At 46.4% G+C, this 25,172-nt stretch overlaps 1 protein-coding gene across 1 annotated transcript in view; it reads left to right on the top strand.

Moving 5' to 3' along the window:
* The window catches only part of TDRD7 (tudor domain containing 7), a 105,133-nt gene that overhangs the window by 54,530 nt on the left and 25,431 nt on the right, over positions 1–25,172 (top strand). The window contains exon 13 of the mRNA XM_073664565.1: positions 453–587. Coding sequence (XP_073520666.1) covers positions 453–587 — 135 coding nt within the window. The remainder of the gene's footprint in view (positions 1–452; positions 588–25,172) is intronic.

The raw sequence follows: 25,172 nt of genomic DNA, 5'->3' as shown, positions 1-25,172 counted from the left end.
GAAATCTCTGCAAATCTGGTGTGCTGAGATCATGTGGTAGATCATGGATGCTGTAAAGGTTTCAGTAAAGAAAAGTGGATTGATTTGCGGTACTCTGGTCCGGGTCAGTGATACATGACGGTAAGACAGGATTCCCACAAATCTTACCACCGCTGCTTTTGATTAGTCAGGGCTGGAGCAATGTCATCTGTGCATCAAGTTGCAAAGATGAAGTTGTGCCAGCCCTGACAAATCGATTGCAACAAGGTAAGAGATTCATGGGACTTCCTTCTAGGTGCTGGTATCACTGATTTGGATGCTGGACCGGAGTCCCGCAAATATATTTAATCGTGAGCTTAGTGTGCAGAGTAGAGAGCCGTGGGGCATACGGACCCTACATAGATCTCATTACTTGATGTGCATATTGGCTTGTAGAATTCCCTGTGACAGTTTCAATTTTATCTTTTATATAGATAACAAGTGTCCACAGTAGTCGGGCTCTAGATGTTCAGTTCCCGGATTCTGGATCCATGGCTTCAGTGAAAGTGTCTGAGCTGAGAGAAATTCCATCTCCATTTTTACGAGATTTAATCTCCATACCACCTCAGGTAACTGTCTGAAAGAACAAGACACACAGCTAAAATAGCAGGAATGTAGTTAAAGGACCTGTCACCTGGTCAATTAACCAGTTTTTGCTCTTTTATTCCTGCTACTCCTCTGAGTATTCAGTCTGCTATAAATCTTCCTGGACTGTGGAGTCTTCCAACTCCTCTGACATCCTCCTGACTCCATGAATGGCCAATATGTCGTAATATTACAGAATATGATGGTGCTAAATAAGCAAGCACACTCGCTGTTGTAAAATAACATTAGACATCACTACAACGCTACTGTTATTTTTTATGCTCGATCACGGAGGCCCCAATTTATAAACTACTATTCTAAACTATATTTTAAATTTAGGTGAAAGTTTTAATAAATTGTAAAATGAGAAGAATTTTCTAACAACTCCTGCTCCATCTAAAATTGTCTCACTCTACAGTTACATCAGAGAAGTTAGTTTGTTTCATTTTAAATGATGGCAGCTGTGTACTGACTATTAACAAGAGTTTTTAAAGAAAACCAATCACTAATATTTAATAGTACATGGGGGGTGGGGTGGAAGGGCAACTTTTTTTTTTTTTTAACCGATTCAGGACCGCCCACTGTATATAAACGTCGGCGCTGCCTGGGCTCTGTGCAGCGCCGACGTTTAAAAACGGTGGGTGGTCCTGCAAGCGCTACGGTGCAGAGCGATAGCTCTGATAGGGGATATCATCGGGACCTGATTGGATCAGGTCCCAATGATGTTAACCCTTTACTATCTTCTATATGCTGCGATCTATAGTGATCGCGGCATATAGAAGATAGTGAGAGGAGTGGGGGTCGTCAACTTACCTCTCCGACGGCCCCCTGATAGCTTCCAGGACCTTCCGTTGTTATGGCAGCTGGAGGTCACATGACCGCCTCCAGATCTGCCATATATGGTGTCCTGCTAGGCTCAGCCTGCAGCTGAAGCCTGGCAGGAGACAGTGTGAAACAGTCAGCAAAGATGTCATGCAATGTAATACATGTCTATTACATTGCATGACATCAGTGATCAGAAAAATAAAAATTAATGTCCCATACAGGGACTAAGTAAAAATGTAAAAAAAAAAAAAAAAAAAAAAGTCAAAAAAATGTTTTCAAACTGTTAAAAGAAAAAAATCACAAAATAAATAAAAATAAATAAAAAATTAAACCAATAAATCCGTATAATCATGCAAAAACAAAAAAAGTACACATTTGGTATCGCCGCGTCCGAAACAACCCGATCTATAAAACTGTCACACTAACTCCTTCTGTCCACACCGTAATAAAAATAAATAAAAAACGGAGCAAAAAACTATGCTTTTTCATCATATCTCCAAACAAAAAGTGGAAAAAAATGCGATCAAAAAGCAAAATGGAAATAAAAATGGTACCGCTGAAAATGTCATCTTGTTCCGCAAAAAAAAGCCGCCATACAGCTCCATCAGCCGAAAAATGAAAGTTATAGCGCTCAGAATAAAGCGATGCAAAAAAATATTTTTTCTATAAAATTGTTTTATTGTGTAAAAGCGCCAAAACATAAAAAAAAATATACAGTAAGTGTAGTATTGCTGTAAACGTACTGACCCGAAGAATAACACTGCCTGATCACTTTTACCACACGTAGAACGGCATAAAAAAAACCCCTCAAAAAACAATTCCTGAATTGTTGGTTTTTGTTAATTTTACCTCCCAAAAAACGGAATAGAAAGCGATCAAAAAATGTCACGTACCCAAAAATGGTACCAATAAAAATGTCAACTCGTCCCGCAAAAAACAAGCCGTCACATGGCTGTCGGCCGAAATATGGAAAAATTATAGCTCTCAAAATATAGCGATGCAAAAACTAGATTTTGCGAAAAAAAGCGTCTTAGTGTGTGACAGCTGTCAATCATAAAAACCCGATATGAATCTGGTATCTCTGTAATCGCACCGACCCGAAGAATAAAGTAATCTCACTTATACCGCATGAGGAACGGCGTAAAAAATAAATAAAACCAATTCTTCACCTGCTACTGATTTGTTTATTATGTCTCCCAAAAGATCGCAGTAAGGCTCTGCTCACATTTATCCTGCGCTCTGCGCTGAGCACTTACACCAGAGTTTCCGTGTAAATCTCTGAAATACGTGATTCAGACGGAACCCATGACGGAAGATTCCCTGTAATGAGGCAGATATAGGCCACTGTGGATGCCATCTGGCCTGTGATCCCACAGTCAGTTTTTTTTTTTTTAGTTAGGCGTGCATAAAAGTGCGGTTGGCCACAGTTTTGTGCACTTCTGAAAAAAAGGACACCGCTAAACAGAGGCCAGACGGTGTCCAGAGTAACTCTGCTGCCTCATTACAGTGAATGGATCCCGCAGGGGTTTCATCTGAATTACATCACTTGGAAATTTAGAGGGAATCCCCGATGTAAGTGCTCAGCATAGAGCGCCGGATAAATGTTACGTAAAATGTTCCCAATAAAAGCTTCAACTCCGTCCTCAAAAAAAGCTAGTCCCCACTCAGGTCCGTCATCTGTTAAAAATATAAGGGACTTCCAAGTTACTGGTAGCAGAAAGGCTCTGGAAAAGCGAAATGGCCCTTGCCCCCCAAAAGAAATACAAAAAATTTTGTGCTCCCAAATCCAAATGCCTATTCTACAATAATTTGTTCTCCAATTGTCAAATAGCGCTCCGTCCCTCCCAGATCTCGCCGTATGGCTAAGCGGTACGATACAGCCACATATGGGGTATTGCCACTTTTAGAAGAAATTGTGTGACACATTTCGGCACCATTTTTACCCATTGCCCTGTGTGAAAATGTAAAATCTGAGGGTAAAACTTTTTTTTTGTGTTAAAAATATAATTATGCTTTTTCCCCTCACCCATGACAGCCCACCTGGAGAGAGGGATCCGCCTCACCAAGGACAGGAAACCGTCTGAAATAAAAGGGCGGTACCTCTCACTCGCTTCAGTTGGTTTCCTGTCCTTGATAGGGAACCTGTCTGGAAGAAAGAAGACTACCTGGGGCTGTTGCGGTGTGGAAGAGCGGGCACTGGCCTGTGCACCGGGTTCCAGTCTCCAGGCTCCGTCCTCCCGTAGACCGCTGAGCCGCCCTCCCCCCTGCCGCTTCTGCCGGCCGTGCAGTAACTTCCGGGTATGACACTCCTGACGTCGCGGCGCGGGGCACGCTAGGAGAGGCGTGCCAGGGGGCGGCGCCCTATCCAAGATGGCGGCGCCCCGTGAAGCGTTCCAGGCCGTTTTTTTTCGATGGAGCTCCGGTCTGGGAAGGGGGGAGGGCCCATGAACCGGAGGAGGCGCTGGATGGCCCTATTTTAGGAGGGGGGGGGGGGTTATCCTGGAAGCATGGTACGCTTCTGAAGCATGGCTGACCAGGATAGCCAAGAGCAGCAGCTAACCCCCCCCCCCTCAGCAACGGAAGAAGCAGAGGGATGCCTCTCACACGGACAGCCGCAGGAGCAAGGTGTCAAGCGCCTCTGGTCCATCCAGAAAGGAATAATCTGTTCCGCTACAGCCTCCGAATCCGGTACCCGTTTGTGACTTCCGGGGGTGAGTGATCTTCGTGAATGTCACCTTTTAGTAATGGGAAGTCTCTTATGTGCTTCCTTTTATAGGAGCCTAAGAAGAGTAGCGCCAAGCAAAAGCACAGAATGTGTGCCCTATGCCAAACTTCCCTTCCCATAGATTGGCAAAAGCCGCTTTGCCCTAACTGCGTGGCTAAAACTATAGCAGAAAATTCCCTGGATTTCGCATCTAATTTGAAATCTATAGTCCATGCAGAGGTTCAGGGGTCCCTGAAGGGGTTGCTTAGAGGGAAGAAAAGATCCCATAGAGATGTCTCCTCCAACTCTGATTCCTCCCAGTCCAAGCATCTGTGGCTGAGTGATTCATCACCCTCTTCCTCATCGGATAACTGTAGACCCTGTTTCCCCATTGAGAGTACTGACAGACTGGTTGGTTAGAGCAGTCAGATCAACCATGGGTCTGGGGGAGGAGAAAGCATCCAAATCCCGGGAAGACGTTATGTTTGAGGGCCTTGGAGAAAAAGAGACTCTCTTTTCCGGTAAACACTAAAATTCAGGGCCTCATTGACCGAGAGTGGAAGAGACCAGAAAGATCAGGGGCCTTGCCCTCCTCTAAAAGAAGATACCCCTTCGAAGTGAAGGACTCTGAGCCTTGGGATAAGATCCCCAAAGTTGACGGGACTGTAGCCAGGTCGTCCAAAAAATCTTCCCTGCCCTTGGAGGACTCAGCCGTCCTAAAAGATGCCCTTGATAAAAAGGCTGACTCCTTTCTGCGTCATACTTGGGAAGCTGCAACAGGAGCTCTGAAGCCAGCGGTAGCGGGTACCTGTGTGGTAAGATCCCTAATGGTGTGGCTCCAACAGTTGGAGGACCAACTTAAGGATAAAAAGGTCTCTAGGGATAGAATCCTTTCAAATCTACCCCTAATGCAGGCAGCATCGGCCTTCCTGGCGGACTCTTCAGCAGACTCTGTCAGGCTTTCGGCTAGAGCAGCAGGTCTATCTAATGCTGCCAGATGGGCCTTGTGGCTCAAAGGTTGCCCAGGCGACCTACAGTCAAAGCATAAATTGTGTTCCCTCCCGTGTAACGGTAGACTCCTGTTTGGCCAAAAGTTGGAAGACCTTTTAGCAAAGGCGGGTGATAAAAACAAAGGGTTCCCAGGATTTTCAGAGGACTCAAAAAGGTTTGGTTTTTGGAGGAGGAAATTTAATCGGGGTCGCCCTCCAGGAGACAGGAGAAGATGGGAGACCAAGTCCAAAAAGGAATAGGGCTATATGTTTGGGGGACTGTCCTCAAATGCAAAGAGATCCTCCCAATGACGCCAAGCCGGAGGTTGGGGGGAGGCTTTCCCACTTTTTTCCAGCTTGGAAAGCAATTACAGCAAACCCTTGGATTTTGAACATTGTAAGTGGTGGCCTGAAGATACGGTTCATCCAGATCCCTTGTCGGACCTTTGTGGTTACCCCCAAAAGGAAGGTCCTGGAAGAACAGATAACACTGGAAGCAGAAATATTAGGGCTAGTAAGGAAACGAGTCCTTCTCGAAGTGCCGATACCACAAAGAGGGAGGGGATTCTATTCCCCTCTGTTCATGATAAAAAAAAAAAAAACTGGTCCCTAAGAACCATCATCAACCTCAGGAGTCTGAACCAGTTAATAGAAAATCAGACTTTCAAGATGGAGTCAATGAGCTCGGCAGTGAAGCTCTTACACCACAATTGCTTTATGGCAGTAATAGACTTGAAGGACTCATATTATCACGTCCCAATTCATCCAGACTACCAAAAGTATCTGAGAGTAGCCCTGTTCATTCAGGAAGAGCTGAGGCATTTTCAGTTTGCTGCCCTACCCTTCGGCCTCTCCATAGCCCCGAGAATATTTACAAAACTAATAGCGGAAGTAACAGCCTTTCTACGAATCAAGAACGTAGTGATCGTGCCCTATTTAAACGATTTCTTAATAGTAGGGAAATCAGAAGTCCACTGCTCTAGTCAACTTCTAGAAGTCACGACGGTGTTGCATCAGCTAGGGTGGTTGGTAAATTCCCAAAAGTCAAAACTAACCCCCTCAAGGACTCAGACCTTCCTAGGTCTAATCCTAGACTCTCATCTCCAAGCCTGCTTCCTCCCAGTAGACAAAGTCCGCAAATTGCTCGTTTTAGTCTTGAAAACCATGCGATCTCCAGTGTTGTCCCTAAGAGAGGCATTGTCCCTCCTGGGCTCTGACGGCCTGTCTCCCAGCAGTCAAATGGGTTCAGGGGCATATGAGACTTCTTCAGTGGGAGGTCCTGTCAGCGCAGAGGTCCTCCAACAGGCATTTAGAAAGCAAGTTCTCTCTCTCCCCAGAAGCTGTAGATTCCCCTTCATGGTGGACAGACAGGGGAAATCTGACCTCAGGCGTGCAGTGGTCCAGATCGGGTGATTACGACCGATGCAAGCAGTTCCGGATGGGGTGGGGGGGTCCTCTGGCAGAGCTCTCAATACAGGGTCACTGGACATACCACGAGATGGGGGCATCCTCAAACATAAGAGCTTTGGGCAGTAGAGAGATCCCTCATAGGCTTCCTTCCTCACATTCAGGGTCACCACGTCCAGGTCAGGTCCGACAACCGGACATCAGTAGCCTATGTGAATCATCAGGGGGGAACAAGATCACGCTCTCTGATGGCTGTGGCAGACAGAATCCTTCATCTGGCAGAGCAACACCTCCCATCCCTCAGTGCCCTTCACATAAAGGGGGTAGAAAACGTAAAGACAGATTTTCTCAGCCGCCATACCCTAAGACAGGGGGAATGGAGCTTAAACCCGGAGGTCTTCCAACAGGTTGTCCAGTTATGGGGGCAGCCAGACATAGACCTGTTCGCCACAAGAGCAAACTGGAAGGTAGACAGATTCTGTTCCTTAAATCCAGCAGAAAGTCCCCATGCCGTGGACGCCCTCCAGATCCCTTGGAAGTTCAGGAAGGCCTATGCCTTTCCCCCGTTAGTAATGGTTCCAGTAGTGGTGAGGAAGATTCGGGAGGATGGCGCAAGGGTAATTCTTATAGCCCCTTTTTGGCCCAAGAGGCCTTGGTTCTCCCTGCTTCGACTAATGTCTGTTTCAGATCCCTGGGTTCTACCAGAGAGGCCGGACCTTCTCATTCAGGGACCAGTATTCCACGCCCAAGCCAGGGGTTTCCATCTTGCAGCATGGAATTTGAGAGGTCACTACTAAGTAGCAAGGGGTTTTCACCAGGGTTAGTCTCTACCTTGCTGGGTAGTAGGAAACCAATAACGACTAAAATTTATAACAGAGTCTGGAGTAAATTCCTAGAATTTATAGATACCCCATTATCAGACAAGCCTCCAATCGGGAATCCTGGAGTTTCTGCAAAAGGGGCGCGACCTAGGTCTAGCCACGGGGACTCTTAAAGTTCAGGTGTCGGCATTGGGGGCGCTCTATAATTGTAACTTGGCAGGGAACAGGTGGGTCTCGAGCTTTATCAAGTCCTGTGCCAGAGCCAGACCGGTTCGGTCCCTAAGAGTTCCTTCCTGGGACCTGAATTTGGTCTTGAACGCACTTACCAGTGACCCGTTCGAACCCCTACAGGATGTCTCTCCAAAGATCCTCACCCTTAAAACCATCCTCTTAGTGGCCTTAACGTCTGCTCGTAGGGTGGTTGACCTGCAGGCCCTTTCGGTTAATCCTCCCTACACACAAATTTATGATAGGGTCACCTTGTGTCCAGATCCAGCATACCTTCCCAAAGTGGTATCTAGATTTCACTGTAACCAGGAGATTGTGCTTCCCTCGTTTTGCAGCAATCCTAAAAACCCAGCTGAAGTTAGATTCCATAACCTAAATGTTAGAAGATCACTACTACAGTACATTAACATGACTAGTGTATGGAGGAAGGACCATTCCTTGTTCCTGGCCTTTCAGGGGAATAGGAAAGGTCACGGGGTGTCCAAGGGTACCATTTGTAGGTGGCTTAGGGAGGCAATTTGTTTAGCATATACGTCCACAGGAGTTCTAGCCCCGGACAATGTCAGGACTCATTCCACCAGAGCCGTCTCAACCTCCTGGGCGGAAAGGGCAGACTTCTCAATCGATCAGATATGTAGAGCTGCTACTTGGTCTACACCATCCACCTTCTTTAAACACTATCGGTTGGATCTGTCCTCCTCTGACCTTACCTTTGGGAGAAGGGTACTTCAGGCGGTGGTCCTTCCCTAGGGTGCTCATAATTCTCCAAAATTCTCTCCTGGTGTGCTGTCATGGGTGAGGTGAAAACACCAAGGTTACTTACCGGTAGCTGGTTTTTCCTGAGCCCATGACAGCACCTGTAGTTTTCCCTCCCTATTTTTTCTGTTTCTCACACCCTGGTGTGCACGGTATATATATATGGTGTTGGTTATATGCCTAACCTCTTTTGGGAGGTCCTCTCAATGCTCTGTAAACAACTGAAGTGAGGGAGAGGTACCGCCCTGACTGTTTCCTGTCCTTGGTGGGGCTGATCCCTCTCTCCAGGTGTGCTTTCATGGGCTCAGGAAAAACCGGCTACTGGTAAGTAACCTTGGTGTTTTTCACTGCCCAATGGTATAAATTTAAAAATGGAAAAAATACTCACTACTTCCCTAGATGAATTCCTTGAGAGGTGTAGTTTACAAAATGGGGTCACTTGTGGGGGGTTCTGCTGTTTCGGCATGTCAGCGACTCTTCAAATGTGACATGATGTCTGCAACCTATCCCAGCCAATGTAGCACTCCTTTCTCTTCCGAACCCTGCCGTACACCAAAGCAGTGGTTTTCCCCCACATATGGCGTATCGGCATACTCAGGAGAAATTGCACAACAAATTTCATGGTGCAATTTCTCCTGTTACCCATATGATAACGCAAAATTAAGGGATGAAAAACGTTTTTGTGGGAAAAATGTGAAAAATTTTATTTTTACAGCTGAATATTATAAACTTCTGTGAAGCACCTGGGGGTTCAAGGTGCTCACCACACATCTAGATAAGTTCCCTAAGGGGTCTAGTTTCCAAAATGGTGTCACTTGTGGGGGGGCTCCACTGTTTAGGCACATCAGGGGCTCTCCAAACGCAACATGGCGTCTGCTAATTATTCAAACAAATTTTGCATTCAAAAAGTCTAATGGCGCTCCTTCCCTTCCGAACCCTGCAGTGCGCCCACAAACAGTGGTTTTCCCTCACATATGGGGTATCAGCGCGCTCATGAGAAATTGCACTACAAATTGTGTATTCCATTTTTTCCTGTTACCCTTGTAAAATAAAAAAAATTGGGTCTAAAGTACCATTTTTGTGAAAAAAAGTTAAATGTTCATTGTTTTCTTCCACATTCCAAAAATTCCTGTGAAACACCTGAAGGGTTAATAAACTTCTTGAATGTGGTTTTGAGCACCTTGAGGGGTGCAGTTTTTAGAATGGGGTCACTTTTAGGTATTTTCTGTCATAAAGGCCCCGCAGTCACTTCAAATATGATGTGGTCCCTAAAAAATTATTTTGTAATTTTTTTTTGGAAAAATGAGAAATCGCTGGTCAACTTTTAACCCTTATAGCTTCCTAACAAAAAAAAATTTTGGTTCCAAAATTGTGCTGATGTAAAGTAGACATGTGGGAAATGTTATTTATTAACTATTTTGTGTGACATATCTCTCTGATTTAAGGGCATGAAAATTCAAAGTTTGAAAATTGCCAAATTTTCGCCAAATTTCCGATTTTTTTCACAAATAAACGCAAGTGATATCGAAGAAATTTTACCACAATCATGAAGTACAATGTCATGAAAAAACAATCTCAGAATCAGGGGAATCCGTTGAAGCGTTCCAGAGTAATTACTTCATAAAGTGACAGTGGTCAGAATTGAAAAAATTGGCCCGGTCACGAAGGCAAAAACAGGCTCTGGCGCGAAGTGGTTAAATGGATCTTTACAAAATTAAAGCCATAACCTAAGAAAAAAAATTATTTTTATGGCACAAGCATTTTATGCAAATGAGCAGACTTCGGGCAAAGTCTCCTCCAGAGAATCGTGCGTGATTTCCCATCATCCTCTGCTCCTAGTTATGTCACTTTCATATGATGCATAGAGTCATAGGGATGTGAGTTACCACTGGAATTTTAATTACTGCAGCTGAGAAACCTGATTTTCCATGGATCAGCAGTGCAGAGATAAACGCAGTGTGAGGGCGCAGTGCTCAACTGACAGCTCTCCCCTTGTGCTGCAATCTGCTCAGCCCTGCCGATCCAGTGGACAGTCATTAATGAGAGCTGCTCCTAGCTGCTGCTTTTCACTTCCAAGCTTTCCCATGGACTCTGCAAAGCCTTAGGCTGCCTTTACTTCTCCTACCATCTACTCTGCTCCTCCTTATATCAGGATGGACGCATAAAAGCAGATCCATGGAGAGGCGGGTGCACAGGCCTCTACTGTGTTCCACCCTACAGTGGTCACCTTATCTAGGACCAGCCAGTGCTGAGCTGGGGGAATATTTTCTTACAGATAAAGCCCAACCACCTATGAAGCGATTGTAAGTGGGTGTTTGGGTGTGCCTTGGACCTGCTGTCTCTGTAAAGGTGTGTATGAGCATTCCCTGAAAAAAGCAGTCCAGTATTATGGCAATAAGTGATGTTTGTAATGGGTGATTTGTATGGGTTACCAACATATGTCATGAGTGACCAGTATGTGCCCTCTGTGATCGGTAGGCGTGCTGCGTGTGGGTGCCGTGTGAGCTGCGGGCGTGCTGGTAATTAGCAAATATAAGTATGTTGAGTTGTAGACCTGTATTGTTGGTTTCCAGAATGTCCCCCTGACATCATGGAGGACGTCCTTCTTATACTTACAGGGACAGGAAACGGGTTAAAAAGCCCTCCCCTCCCTCCACCCTTCAGTGTTTTTCCTGTCCCTGTGAGGATAGGAACAGAGAGGTGTGGTGTGCAGAAGAGCGTACCTGCATGCGGGCTCAGGGGATCGGGCGGCTCAGAACTTCCCCTTCCTCCTGGGAAGCAGCCAGCGGCTGACACCCCCCGAACGCTGGTTCCTCAGCCTGGTCAGTGCAGCTCTGCTCCTGACATAGGAGCCGCTTCCCTCCGGCGAGGGCTCTGCTCCGGCGCCTGCCTCCGCACTTGGTTCCGGCCACGTGTGCGCGCACTTCCGGTGACGTCATGGGAGAGCGCGCGAAGCAGAGTGCGAAACGTAAAAAGCAGGGAAGACATCAGACAGGTAAGTATAAAAACGCTTGCCTGTGCCTGGCTTCCCTGCTATGCTGGAGACTGCATGATGGAGGATTTGGGAAAGCCAGAGACCCCATCTGAACCACCAATGGTACATGTGAGTGGGGGGGGGGGTAACCCACCAGTATTAGTCAAAAGGTCACCTAAAGTCTACATTGCTGTTCCCCCTATCTTAGGATAAAGGCTCCGCTAACCCACCAGCGTCTGTAAAGGATGCCCATATGTAATTGCAGGTTGCCGGAAGCATGGCTTAAACAGTTAAGCGAAGGCTGCACTGCTAAAATTGAGAAGGATCAACAACCAACCATCCTTTTCGGATATGAGGTCAATCATCAGAGAAGAGGTTCGGGCTTCCATTTCGGGTCTAGTTTCCCCTCAGATGTCTCAGCCAGGTCCCTGGGCAAAAAGACCGAGGTGGGAGATGGAGCTATCCTCAGAGGAAGAGTTACAGCCCTTTGCTTCTGAGGAGGAAGATATAGCTTCAAATCCACCAGAGGAGGGAAAGATCTTTTCTCAGCGGCGGACACAGACGAACTGCTAAAAGCTGTCAGACACTATGCAGGTGGAAGACACTCAGCCATCGCATACAGTGCAGGATGAAATGTTCGGGGGGTTAAGATCCCACAGGGTTTTCCCCATAAATAACCACATCCATTCCATGATCTTGGAAGAATGGGAGGATGCAGAAAAAAGACTTGTAATTCCACGAGACTTTAGATTATGCCTTCCCTTTGAGCCAGAGGACATTAAGCCCTGGGAAGGGATTCCCAGGATCGACGTTCCCATTGCAAAGGTGGTCAAGAAAACCTCAATCCCCTTTGAAGACTCGTCCAGCCTGAAGGATCCTATGGACAGAAAGGTTGATGGCCTTCTAAAAAGGGCCTGGGAGACGTCGGCGGCTATCATAAAAACTAATATTGCTGCCACCTCTGTAGAAGATCTGGAGGAGCAGTTAACATCAAAAGCTCCTAGAGAAGCTATTCTCGGATCCCTTCCCCTCCTTAATATGTCTACAGGTTTCATGGCCGACGCTTTGACAGAGTCCGTTAGATTTGCAGCCAGAAACGGCGCCTAATCTAATGCAACTAGACGGTCTATCTGGTTGAAAACCTGGTCTGGGGATAACCAGTCAAAAAATAAATTATGCTCCATTCCTTTTTCGGGGGATAGGGTATTTGGGCTAGTATTAGATGACATCTTAGAAAAAGCGTCTGATAAAAACAAAGGGTTTCCTGAGGATAAGACTCATAGGTACCAGCCCTGTCGGAGAGCCTGCCCCTCGCATAAACCAGATTATAAGGGTGAATGAAAGTCCGGCAGATGGAGTTACCCCAAGGGGAACAGGGGCAGAGGGCCCCCCTTTAGTTCAGCATCTGGCTCGAGAAAGCAATGACTCCATACGCGTTGGGGGACATCTAATATCGTTCTTCAGAGGCTGGCAAAAAATATCACAGAATCCTTGGATTCTAAAGACCGTATCCTCAGGATACAATATCGAATTTGCCCCGTTACCCCCGGAGAGGTTTATTCTCACCAATCCCCAGCCAGTGTCCGGTACTTCACTCATGTGGTTAGAAGTACAGAAACTCTTAAAAATAGGGGCCATAAGTCCGGTTCACCGGGTAGAGAGGTTCCAGGGACACTACTCAAGACTCTCTTCCATCAGGAAACACGCAGTGGAAACGCGTATAATAATAAACCTAAAACCGTTAAACCACTTGGTGAGATACAAACGATTCAAGATGGAGTCAGTTCGGTCTACTATTCCCCCTGATAGACAGAGGGGCAGTGATGTGTACCTTAGACCTCCAGAAAGGGTACTACCATGTCCCCATCCATCCCATCGATCAAAAATTGAGATGCTATAAAAGTGGGAAATCAGATCCACCATTTTCAATTCAGATGTCTCCCCTTTGGTCTGGCATCAGCCCCTCGGGTGTTTAAAAAGCTGATAACAGAACTAGTAGCCCACTTAAGACGTTTGGGAATCATCATAGTCCCTTACCTCGAAGATTTTCCTTTTGGTGGGGGGGTCTGTCCGGAGCTTCTAGACCATGTAAGGATATCCATTTCCACCCTCCAAGAATTGGGTTGGCTGATTTAAATTGGGACAAATCAGACGTAGATCCCAGAGAAAGGAAAAAAAAACTTTCTGTGAGTTACTCTGGATTCTTGCCTAAGACCCTCATTTCTACCTGTAGAAAAGCAGAGGTCACTGAGAAGAGAGATTATTCAGTTTCCAAGGAATCATTCTCCATCATAAGTGCAATGAGGATCCTGGGACTGATGATAGCCTGCATTCCATGTGTCAGATGGAGCCAGTTTCATGGCCGACATCTACAAAGAGCTGTTCTGTCGGCCTGGGACAGGCGTCAGATATCCTTGAACAAAGTAATGCCCCTTTCTAGAGTGGTAAGAAGGTCCCTAGTATGGTGGGCGCTCCCAAAAAGCTCCAGATGGGAGTAGCTTGGTTCCCCTCTCCAGCCATAGTAATAACCACTGACGTCGGTCAGTCAGGGTGGGGTGCCCACGTAGAATGGAAGCTCTTTCAGGGAATCTGGTTCTCAAATTATCGGGAATTACGAGCCATGTGGGAAGTTCTCCGCCAGAACAGACCATTATTTCTGGGAAGACATATAAGTCTTGTCAGACAACACAACGGCGGTGGCTTTTCTGCGGCATCAGGGAGGCCCAAGACACCCCTTACTGCAGAGCCTTTCTACAAAGAGGTTTCTTTGGATAGGGCTATTCTTTCTATCTATAAAAGCTGTACACTTAGCAAGGGCTCAGAATCAGATATCCTTCGTCTGCTCAGGAAGTCTATGTCCCACAGAGTGGGAACTGAATATGCAGGTCTTCCTCAACCTTGCGCATCGTTGGGGTTCTCCAGAAATAGACCTCTTTGCAAGCAGAGAAAATACCAAGGTCAGGAGATTCTATTCCCTAAATCCGCTAGACAATCCGGAAGGAATAGACGCCCTATCCCAGCAATGGAACAGGGGTCTGTTGTATGCATTCCCCCCGTTAGCTCTGATACCGAGGGTACTAAGGAAAGTGCAGGAAGACCAGACAAGGATAATACTGGTAGTACCCTTTTGGCCGAAGAGGAGCTGGTTTCCTCTATTGGCCAAGATGGCACTAGAAGACCCTGTCCAGCTTCCCTTGAGGAAGGACCTTCTCCATCGGGGTCCTGTGTTCTACCAGGAAGTAGACAGATTGCTTCTTACGGCATGGATGCTGAAAGGCAGATCTTGAAGTCCAAGGGACTTTCTGATCAGGTGATAACCCTACAGGCCAGTCGTAAACCGGTGACCTCGGCCATGTATAGTAAAATTTGGAAAAAAATCTGCTCAGAATGGGAAGATTCAGCTATCAATGTTTCTAACCCAAATATCCCTAAGATTTAGGATTTTTTGCAGGCCGGGTTTAAAACCAAGTACTCGAAGAGTCCAGGTCTCTGCCCTGAGCGTATTCTTTGATACGCAATTGGCAGCGAATCCTTGGATAGCTAGGTTTTCCAAGGCGGTTCAGACATTGAGACCGTGGGTTAAGTGATCTGTTGCCCCCTGGGACCTCAATCTTGTACTTGATGTGCTTTGTAAACATCCATACGAGCCATCCAATGACTTGACTATAGGCAGACTCGCCTTTAAACCGCTTTCCTGGTAGCAATTACTACTGCTAAGAGGGTGGGGGAGATACAGGCCTTATCCACAAAAGACCCGTACGAACAGATTTGAGGATAAAATAGTTCTTAGATTTGATCCATCCTTTTTACCCAAGGTTTCTTCTACCCATAATATGAATCAGGAAGTCGTACTTCCATCCTTCTGCCAAAATCCTAAAAATCAAAAGGAAGTCTTCTTCCATTCCCTGGATGTTAGACAAGCAGTCATCACTTATTTAGAGGCCACCCAAGGGTTGGAGAAAGGATCACAACTTGTTTGTCCAATTTGGGGGTAGAAATGGAGGTAAAAAACCTCAAAAAAGGCAATTGCCAGGTGGATTAAGTCTACAATAGGTCTAGCCTATGTGGCAGAAGGAAAGTCTCCTCCATGGTGCTGTCAGGATGGACTCCTGGAAATACAATTACCGGTAAGACTAATTACTGTTTTTAGTGACTTCTAGAGAAGTTTCTTTTTTTCTTTTTCATTTCAATATACACATTTTTAGTATTTTGTTTTTGGGACATTATGCTAATTACTATTTGACATAATATCATAAATCTGTAATAATACTTTATGCAATTATGTCAAACTGTATGTTAGCCCCAGCAGCTTCTGCTGGCCCCACTCAAGTTGACTGACAGGTTTCTCCTTACAGTATGTGTGTAGTAACAGATCAGTACTGGGAGAAGGCTTCGGGGATCTACTGCGGAGTGGTCAGCAAGATAAGTGAGCCCCGACTCATCAAGGTCTTTGCGCCTTTTTTCCTGGAGTAAAAACTGTTCTAAGGCTGTGTGCCAACGATGCGTTTAAGCGTTTCCACAGCGGCAAAAACGCTGCAGAAACGCTTAAACGCATGATAGAAGGCCTGCCATGTCCCCCAATGATAATCCGCATGTGCTGTGCACATGCTGCGGAAACTTCCGCTGCGGATTATCATTGCGGAAAAAAACGCAGCACTAGCAATTATTTTGCGGAAGTGCTGCGTTTTCGCCGCCATTGACTTGCATTAGAACGCGCCAATTCTGCAAGACTGCATCTGTACTTGCGTAATTGGCGCGTTCTAATGTGCGGATGGTACCTGGGTGTGGAGGAGAGGAGAGTCTCATCCACACTCTGGTACCATTAAAAAAAAAAAAAAAAAAAAGAATAAAAAATAAATGTATACTTACCTTCTGGCTGCCCGCGGTGCGCTCCTCTTTGCTTCCCGGCACTTCGCGATGCAATGAAGGACCTGTGCTGACGTCAGTCATGTGACGGGTCACACGACGCTGACGTCGGCAGGTCCTTCAATCCACCGCTGCCGGTAGCCGGGACGGTGAAGCAAGACAGCGCGGACCATCGGAGTATACATTTGTTTTTTTTATTTTTTGACATTCTCTCGGTCATACTATATATGCCGGTTGCATGGATTTATATAGTGTGACCAAGTTGACAAGCACTTTCCAAGTGATGCTAAAATCGCTTGGAAAAGCGCTTGATAACCCGCATGCGCAAATGCAAGTGAAGAACGCTTCACATCCGCATGTCCCTGGCAGGAAAACGCATGTACAATCCACATGCGTTTTTTTTCTGCCAGGGAGATGCAGAAACGCTCAGGAAAAAATCCTGAGCATTTCTGCATCGTGGGCACATAGCCTAAGGGAGACTTTTATGATTACTCATTTTAATATTTAATTTGCATCTTTTTTTCTGATAACGTTACATACTTTTTTTTTTTTTTTTTGTTCAACAATGCCAGCATGGTTGCTCTTCTCCAGATGCTTCAGTTTAATTCATTTGTGACTTTTTGAAAAGTCGCTAAAATTTTGCGCACTTGTACTCCAATGCTCTAGTTGAAGATTAATATTTATACTGTTGGAATTTAGTTAGTGCTAGTTATTAGTGTTGAGCAAGTATGTTCTATTAACCCTTTCGCCGAGTATGCTCGGGCCGAGCTCCGAGTAGTTACAGCTGCTCGGTGATATGGTTAAATCGCTCCCGTGTGCATGATTTGCAACTGTTTCACTGTTTTATTACATGTGAGGAATGTCCATTTCTTACACATTCCTCACATGTAATAAAACTGTCAAACAGTCGCAAATCATGCACACGGGAGCGATTCAACCATATCACCGAGCAGCTGTAAATACTCGGAGCTCGGCCCGAGCATACTCGGACAGAACATACTCGCTCAACCCTACTAGTTATCCATTGGTGTATCTAATGCTATTTTATCGTATGCTTGGGTGTAATTAATAAGTAGCACTGTCTGAATTATGATGGGACTGGATGCTTGAGTTCAGTTGCACAGTATCACACACCAGCTCATCAACCCAATATCAGAAAATTATATGGGCACAGCACAGTGTGAAAGGTTTAGGCTATGTTCACATAATGTTTTACCCTAGTCGTGGCTTATGTCTGAAGCCCTGCAAAATAGAATTCAACATATGAGGCGACTGTAATTATGCAAATAGTCGCACTGTGCGCTGTCAGACATCGCTTTCATCCATATACGACTAGTTGAGGCTGGCAGAAAGACGTGGTCGACGAAGTCTTTCTGCCAGCCTCAACTAGACACATACGGCCAAAAATTGTCTAACAGCGCATGCTGTGACTCAGTTTTGCATTCTTAGGGTATGTGCACACGATGCAGAAATGCTCAGGATTTTTTCCTGAGCGTTTCTGCATCTCTCTGGCAGGAAAAAACGCATGTGGATTGTACATGCGGTTTCCTGCCAGGGACATGCGGAAATGAAGCGGTCTTCACTTTCATTTCCACATGCGGGTTGACAAGCGCTTCCCAAGCGATTTTAGCATCACTTGGAAAGTGCTTGTCAACTTCACACTATATAAATCCATGCAACCGGCATGGATTTATATAGTGTGTGATGTCAAAAAAATAAATCTATACGTTACCCTCTGATGGCCCCCGGTGTCCTGCTTCATCGGTCCCGGCTGCCGGCAGTGAAGACTGTAGGACCTTCCGACGTCAGCGTCACGTGACCCGTCACATGACTCTGACGTCAGCGAAGGTCCTTCATTCAACCGCGAAGTGCGCGGGAAGCCGGCAGGACGCAGCGCGGGCCGTCAGAAGGTGAGAATATATGTATTTTTTTATTTTATTCTTTTTTTTTTTAATGGTACCTGGGTCTGGATGCGAGTCCTCTCATCCACACCCGGGTACCATCCGCACATTAGACCGCATGAAAAGCGCATCAACATATACAGTGATGCGGATTCCATGCGGTCTAATGCAAGTCAATGGCGGCAAAAGAGCAGCGTTTCTGCAAAATTAATTGACATGCTGCGGATTTTTGACCGCAGCGTTTACGCTGCGGAAAAATCCGCATCATGGGCACAGCACATGCGGATTTCAATTGGGGAACATTGCTTCCCTTCTACCATGCGTTTTTCATGCTTTTCCGCGGCGTTTACGCAACTGCAAAAACGCCGCGGAAACGCACGAAAAACGCATCGTGTGAACTCAGCCTTAAAGTCTTTTGGCCCTGTCGACGCATACGCCCTAATCCCATTTTGCTCAGCTTTGGACCTAATCCACGACAGAGCCACTGAATTTAGGGTAAAACGATACAGAAAATAGTGCAAGGACTGAAGTAAATGGATAAAAAAATCAAACATCTTTTCTTAAATTTATTAAAAGAAAAAAATAACCAACATAACAAACACAGAAACCATGATGAAGCATTGTTGAAACTCGCGTTTGGTGGGTGAGCCTTTATAAATCTCTATCCTCATATGCACTGTACATTATTCATTGTATGGGACTTTGAAATTGTTGGCATCTCTACTTACTATACCTTTTTTACCCTTCATATAGTTGAATGAACCATGTTTTTTAGCTTATGTTTGCACCTTGTTATATTTGATATTTGTCACTTTAATTTTTGGAACAATCCATTACTTGCTACCTATTTACTCTGAGACGACTACCAAGGTGTATACTTCAGTCCATCAGCTGGGCTGCACAATATTCCAAAGGATATTGTATTATATATACATGCATATAAAAATGCGAAGGGCCCGGTGGATCAAGAACGGCATTGTTCACGCTGCCGTCTTGGTGGAGCGTGTTGGAGTCAGACTATCCCGATTCATAAACAGGTGCGTTTCTTTTCATGAATCTGGTGTGATTGATGAGTGGCGCTCACCTACATATGCTGTGCCAGAAACCTCACTCTATTCAGGTACTGGAGTGAGATTTCTGGTGTAAGGAGCGACACAGCTCATCATGAATTATACTAGCTACACCCACTTTTTTAAAGGTCTTTAGTTGTGGCTCTTCTTCACTTTCACTGTCCTATGCGTTCTCAAAGTCTCGTTAGACAAAAGAATTCACGTGACTCCTAATCTAAAAATACACAGGTCTCCATGTTGCAAAATAAGAGATGCATGTAGAATAACCAAAATGGAGTGACGATAGATAAATCAATCCTGCTCTCGGCACCTATTTTTCCTGGGAAAGATGTATTACTCCTAATACCTCAATCAGAAGTTGTAGAACTCAGTCTCTAAGCAAAGTGCTAGACTGTAGACCTGGAAAGTTTAGCCATTCTCACACCGTTTTCATCTAGCTCTGTCAAAGTAGCTGGGGCAGGATGCTGGAATGGCGATCGCTGCTCGTTGCAGATCTTACTCCAGCAGTGACTGGAGTATGATTTGTGACGAGGCACACAGAGAGGTGTACGCCACTCGTCCAGCACTTCTGATTCGTGAAGAGGTGTGCGCCTCTTCATGAATCAATGAAGAGTGTCTGAATCCAACCCATCTCCTCATAAAGACCGGCATGAACCACACTGGTCTTGATTAGTGTTGAGCGAGCACTAAAATGCTCGGGCCGAGCTCACCGTGATACTCGGGTGCTCGACCCGAGCAACGAGCCCAATGTTGGTCTATGGGAGACCCGAGCATTTTTGCGGCGGCACCCCTGGCAGTCTGTAGAAAGCCTAAAAAGTGCCCAAAACGATAGTGACAGTGCTCAAATGACATGGGGACAGCATGGGCATCGCCCCAGGAAGCATTTCTGACCCCCAGGTCACTGCTGTCAACAACGTGGTCAGAGGTATTAAGCCACTTTTACGGGCTCACAATAAAACGATCAAAAACGAAACAAACTATTTTCCAGTGAAATATGTTAAGGAACTTCCTTTCCAGGGTTAAGACTTGTGTATAAGGTAAAATAAATAACCAAAAACAAAAATACTCCTCCACACATTAGGCTATGTTCACAAGTAGCATTTTTTAATGTGTTTTTGCACTTTTGTATTGCTTTCAACCGTGACAAATGCATTCACCGGAAAATGTCATTTTAACATTTTACAACCTTATCTGGTCATGTGCTGTGTGACACATGCATACAGTGCTGAAAAGACATGGGAACAGCGTGGGAAAGACCCCTGGAAGCATCTGACACCCAGGTCACTGCCTAAAAGTGTGCCCATCAGAAGTGATCCTTGCCGCATCAGAAGATGCAGACTTGAAACTATCCCCATGCGAGTCTTTGTCCCAGGGCAGTGTTCAATTGTACCTCCCCCATTCCTTGCAATGCAAGCGCAAGTATGCAGCCTCCCACCCACCCACCCCCAGGCTGCAATACCATACTGCTAGCTTGCACTTGAAATGGGGCCTTTTAGCATGGAGGAGGCCGAAGCTGGCCACAACCTCATGGCCGCTTCGGCAGCAAGGTATCCATACTCAGTCCCCAGCCGCCCGGCGGCGGGGTGTCCAAGCTCGTTCCCCAGCCACCCCGCGGCCGGGTGTCCCCACACGGTCCCCAGCCGCCTGGGGGCGGCCGGGTGTCCATAAACGGTCCCCAGCCACCCCTATTTCTCCTGGTAACTTCCTCCACACTTTTCTTAGCCTGGCCTGCTTTAGGGCAGCATTGGACGAGCCCACCAGAGAACCAGACTCCTCCGGTGGGCCCTGGCTTCTCCATCAGGGGAGTTGAGAGTGCCAAGGTGAGGAGGATTAGCGTCTGCTTTGTTTTCTTGGAATGCAAGCGCATGTATGTAGTAGCGGCTAGGCATGAGGCGGTCAGCGTTTTGGCGCATATCCTACCTCCGAGGATTGCTGGATGTTTTCCTGCTACTATCCCAGTTCTATGACTCCCGTTAAAAAAAAAAAAAAGCTTCAGGTGATGGATGAGGTGGTGGCAAAGGAGAAAGAGCAGGAGGAACAGGGACCATTCACATCAATATCAGGCCAGTCAACCACATATGTCTTGTAGGCTATGTTTCTGTACCAAAATGAGCGGTTCGGCTACACAGTTATAGGACATACAGTGAGGGCAATGCCTACCAAAAATTTCGAGGCACTCCAATGCCCCTTGGAAGTGACATGGTCAGAGGGCCTTAACTAAACCGTTTTTTCTATTTATAGCAACTGGGTCTCCTGTGCACTGTTGGCCTAAGCAGTGAATGGAAGGCTTTTCAAACATTATGAGGAACTGCAATGCCCCATGACACGGACGTGGATTACAGCATACTAAAAACCTTCTACCCATTATTGGGGAGTGGGTCTCCCTTAATGTTTGCCTATGCATTGAAAGCAAAAGCTGACTAAAATTAGGAGGAAATGCAATGCCCGTTGGAAGAGTCGTGGAGGTCGCAGTAGCTTAAGACGGTTTTCATGCCCCTTACAAGAGCCATGCAGTACAGCATATTAAAAACATTATTCCCATTATTGGGGAGTGGGTCTCCCATAGTCTTTGCCTATGCCTTCCAAGCAAAAGCTGACAAAAATTAGGACTGAGGAACTTGCAATGCTGGCAACACGGACCAAGGTCACCCTGGTGGTATAGTGGTGGAGGCGGCTGAGGATAAGGAGAAGAGCAAAATACAGCCGAAATGAGGAAGCGTATACCCATGTGTGGGTGTGAAGCGGTGCATGTGAATACACCTCCCGAAATAACACAGTGGATTTGACTGTTACACTGCTGTCATTTGGTGGTGATGAGAAGTCTGGCCCAATCCAGCCCTTGTTCATTTTGATAAGGGTCAGCTTGTCAGCATTGTGTCCAGCTTGGATACCCAATAATTGTAAGGCAGAGGAATCACGGAGGACGCTGGTACGGTCGGCAAGGTACTCCCTCACCATCTTTTGAAACTTTCCACTCCTTGTGAGAGTACCCTGCGCCTCAGGGCCTGTAAGCTGGGCGGGTCTCAGAAAACTGTCCCAGAACGTTGACCGTGTTCCCCTGCCTCTGCTGGATTGGAGTTGCATCTCTCTCGCCTGTACGCCTTGGTTGGGCAACGAACTGTGACCTTTGCTGCTAGTGTGTTCAGATGGGAATTTTTTTAACAGTTCTGCAGCAAGGGCCTTCTGGTACTGCCCCATTTTTGTAGACCTCTCCACCTCAGGAATAAGAGAATGAAAGTTCTCCTTGTAGTGGGGGTCTAAAAGTGTCACCAACCAGTAATAACTGTCACCCAACATTTTGACAACGCGAGGGCCACGGTTAAGGCAGCATAACATAGTCAGCCATGCGTGCCAGATGGGCAAGACTTCCGTGTCCTCACCAAGATGACAACTGACCGTGCTCTCCTCCTCCTCCCCCCACCTGTCCTCAGGCCACCCACGCTGAACCGACGGTATGACAGTTGTACATGTACTACCGTCTACAGCGCATGATACCAGCTCCTGTTCCTCCTCTCCCTCATTGTTCCCCAATGCACGTTGGGATGAGATGAGGCTGGGCTGTGTAATCGCCCGCTACGGCTTCTTGATCCATCTCATCATACTCTGGCTGCAATGCCTCCTCTTTTAATTCTCTGCAGAGAGCGTTGCAGTAGACAGACAAGTGGAATGCTGACACTAATGATGGTGTCATCGCCACTCACCATCTAGGTGGACTGCTCAAAGTTTGTCAGGATGGTACATATGTCAGACATCCGGGTCCACTCCTGAGGTCTTGTGTGGAGTCTGACCTGAATATCGATGGCTTTGTTGCAGCTGGTACTCCACAACTGCTCTCTTCTGCTCACAAATCCTTTGCAACATGTGGAGGGTAGAGTTCCAATGTGTGGGGACATCGAACACCTGTCGGTGTGCTGGCAGCTGCAAACGCTGCTGCAACACAGCAAGGGCGGCGGAAGCAGTAGAAGACTTCTAAAGAGGAGCTGACAGGCGGCGTACTTTGACGAGCAGATCTGGCAACTTTGGGTACGATTTAAGAAACCGCTGAACCACTAGGTTAAGCACATGAGCCAGGCATGGTACGTGTGTGATCTCGCCTCGCCTCAGAGCCGACACCAGGTTACGGCCATTGTCACACACGACCATGCCTGGATGTAGATTCAGCTGTCTCAGCCACAGATCTGCCTGCTCTTTCACAGCTGTCCACAACTTGCAAGCAGTGTGAGGTTTATCACCTAAGCTTATGAGTTTCAGCACAGCCTGTTGCCGCTTGGCTGAGGAAGTACTGCAGTGCTTCCAGCTTGTAACTGATGTGGTGATATCTGAGATGGAGGCTGAGGAGGCAAAAGGTTAATAAGACTCATATTTGTACAGTCTGACTGAGGGGAAAAAAAAAAAATATAGGATTTAGATGAAAAAAAAGGATTTTTCCTGGCCCCGGAGACCTGGGGATAAGTCTAGCAAATGGACCAGCAGGAGCTCACAGGACTGTAATGCAGCGTTTGCTGGTATAACGACTGCGTCTCCTATACAGCCTGCCTGCCTGATATCTGGGATGGATATTAGTCCTGAGAAGGACTGTTTGTTTGATTTTGCAGGCTTTAGAGACCCTACACTACCTATTTCGCACTATATATCTGTCCCTAACTTGGCAGCACTCTCCCTACACCGTCTGATCCGGAGCGTCTGTGTCCAAGATGGCGGCGCCCGGTTTTAAATACTCGGTGACGCGGTGCGGCCAGCCAATCACTTTAATGCCCTCAAACAACATGGCTGCGGCATTACAGTGACTGGCTGGCAATCCCTGCATGTTCATTGGCTCTGCAAAGAGCGCCAAACGTGCTGGGCGGAGACCCGAGCTCCCGCCCGAGTAACCCGGAAATGCTCGGTTCTCGCTGAACATCCCGAATAGGGAGATGTTCGGGCGAGTACACTAGTCTTGATGTATCAGACCCTTTTATATTTCTGTAAAAATTGAGAACTTGGCTCTTATGCTCTGTTCACTCTGTATTTCTGCTGGACATTCATGGGTTCCTTCAGAATCCCCCTGAAAACGAGACCCAGACAGGATTCAGAAGTTCCCCCGACGGAGCCATAGGCTGTAATGACATGAACAGAGTTCAGATGAACTGTGCTTGTGTTTTTGCTTCCGAACATGTTCCGATGGTCAGACTAATCTGCCTGTGTGAGCAAATGGATATGTTCAGCAAAAATATATATATAATACTTATTTCTAACACACACGGAGCTCATTTGAAGTCTGCTCATGTCATTAGCCTATGGCTCCTTTTGTGGTCCTTCTGAATCCTGTTTTTAGGTGGATCCAGACAGAGCCCATGAACGCCCAGCAGAAGCAGAGTGCTGCTGACCAGAGGCTCCTCCCAGCAAGCAGCCTGGAATCCAGGGACTTGTCTTATTAGAATACAGCAGGCTAAGCTGCCAGTCCCATGATGGCTGCTCTCATGATCTGTATCGTGCGGATAGGATGACTTTCATGCTATAATGACTACATTCACAGTAATTCTGCCTCCAAAGGTGAATTTCTCCATGACTAGTTATATTTACTAGCTCCTTTACTGAAATATAACCCATTATGTTTGATGGTGATGGGTCCTATTTACATATGACTGGCTAACTCTGAGCACAACCACATCCAAAATTATAAGAGTGTTCATACTTATGCAACCACATTTATTTTTTCATTAATTATTTTTCCACCTGAAAAGATATCAGTTTCGAACTGGATTTGTACAGATTATAGGTGACCTTAACCTCTTCATGACCGCCAATGGTAAATAAATGTCGGCGCTTGCTGGGCTTTGTGCAGTGCTGTTGTAAATTTTTGGTGGGCAGTCATACAGGTGTAGGGCCTGGGATCGTTGTGCCAATCACCTCCTCGGACCGGCGATGACATGGGGACCTGATAAACTCATCTAGAAGATAAGACAGCAGAGGACTGGTTACATGGGGATATCATCGGGACCTGAGTCAATCAGTAGCTGAAACTTATCAACACCCCCGCAATGTGATA

This window comes from Phyllobates terribilis, unplaced genomic scaffold, assembly GCF_046119375.1.
Source record: "Phyllobates terribilis strain yellow unplaced genomic scaffold, ASM4611937v1 Scaffold_1__5_contigs__length_1240528914, whole genome shotgun sequence".
Lineage (NCBI taxonomy): Eukaryota > Metazoa > Chordata > Amphibia > Anura > Dendrobatidae > Phyllobates > Phyllobates terribilis.
Note: the sequence above shows the minus strand (reverse complement) of the source record. Positions and strands in the feature narration are given on the sequence as shown.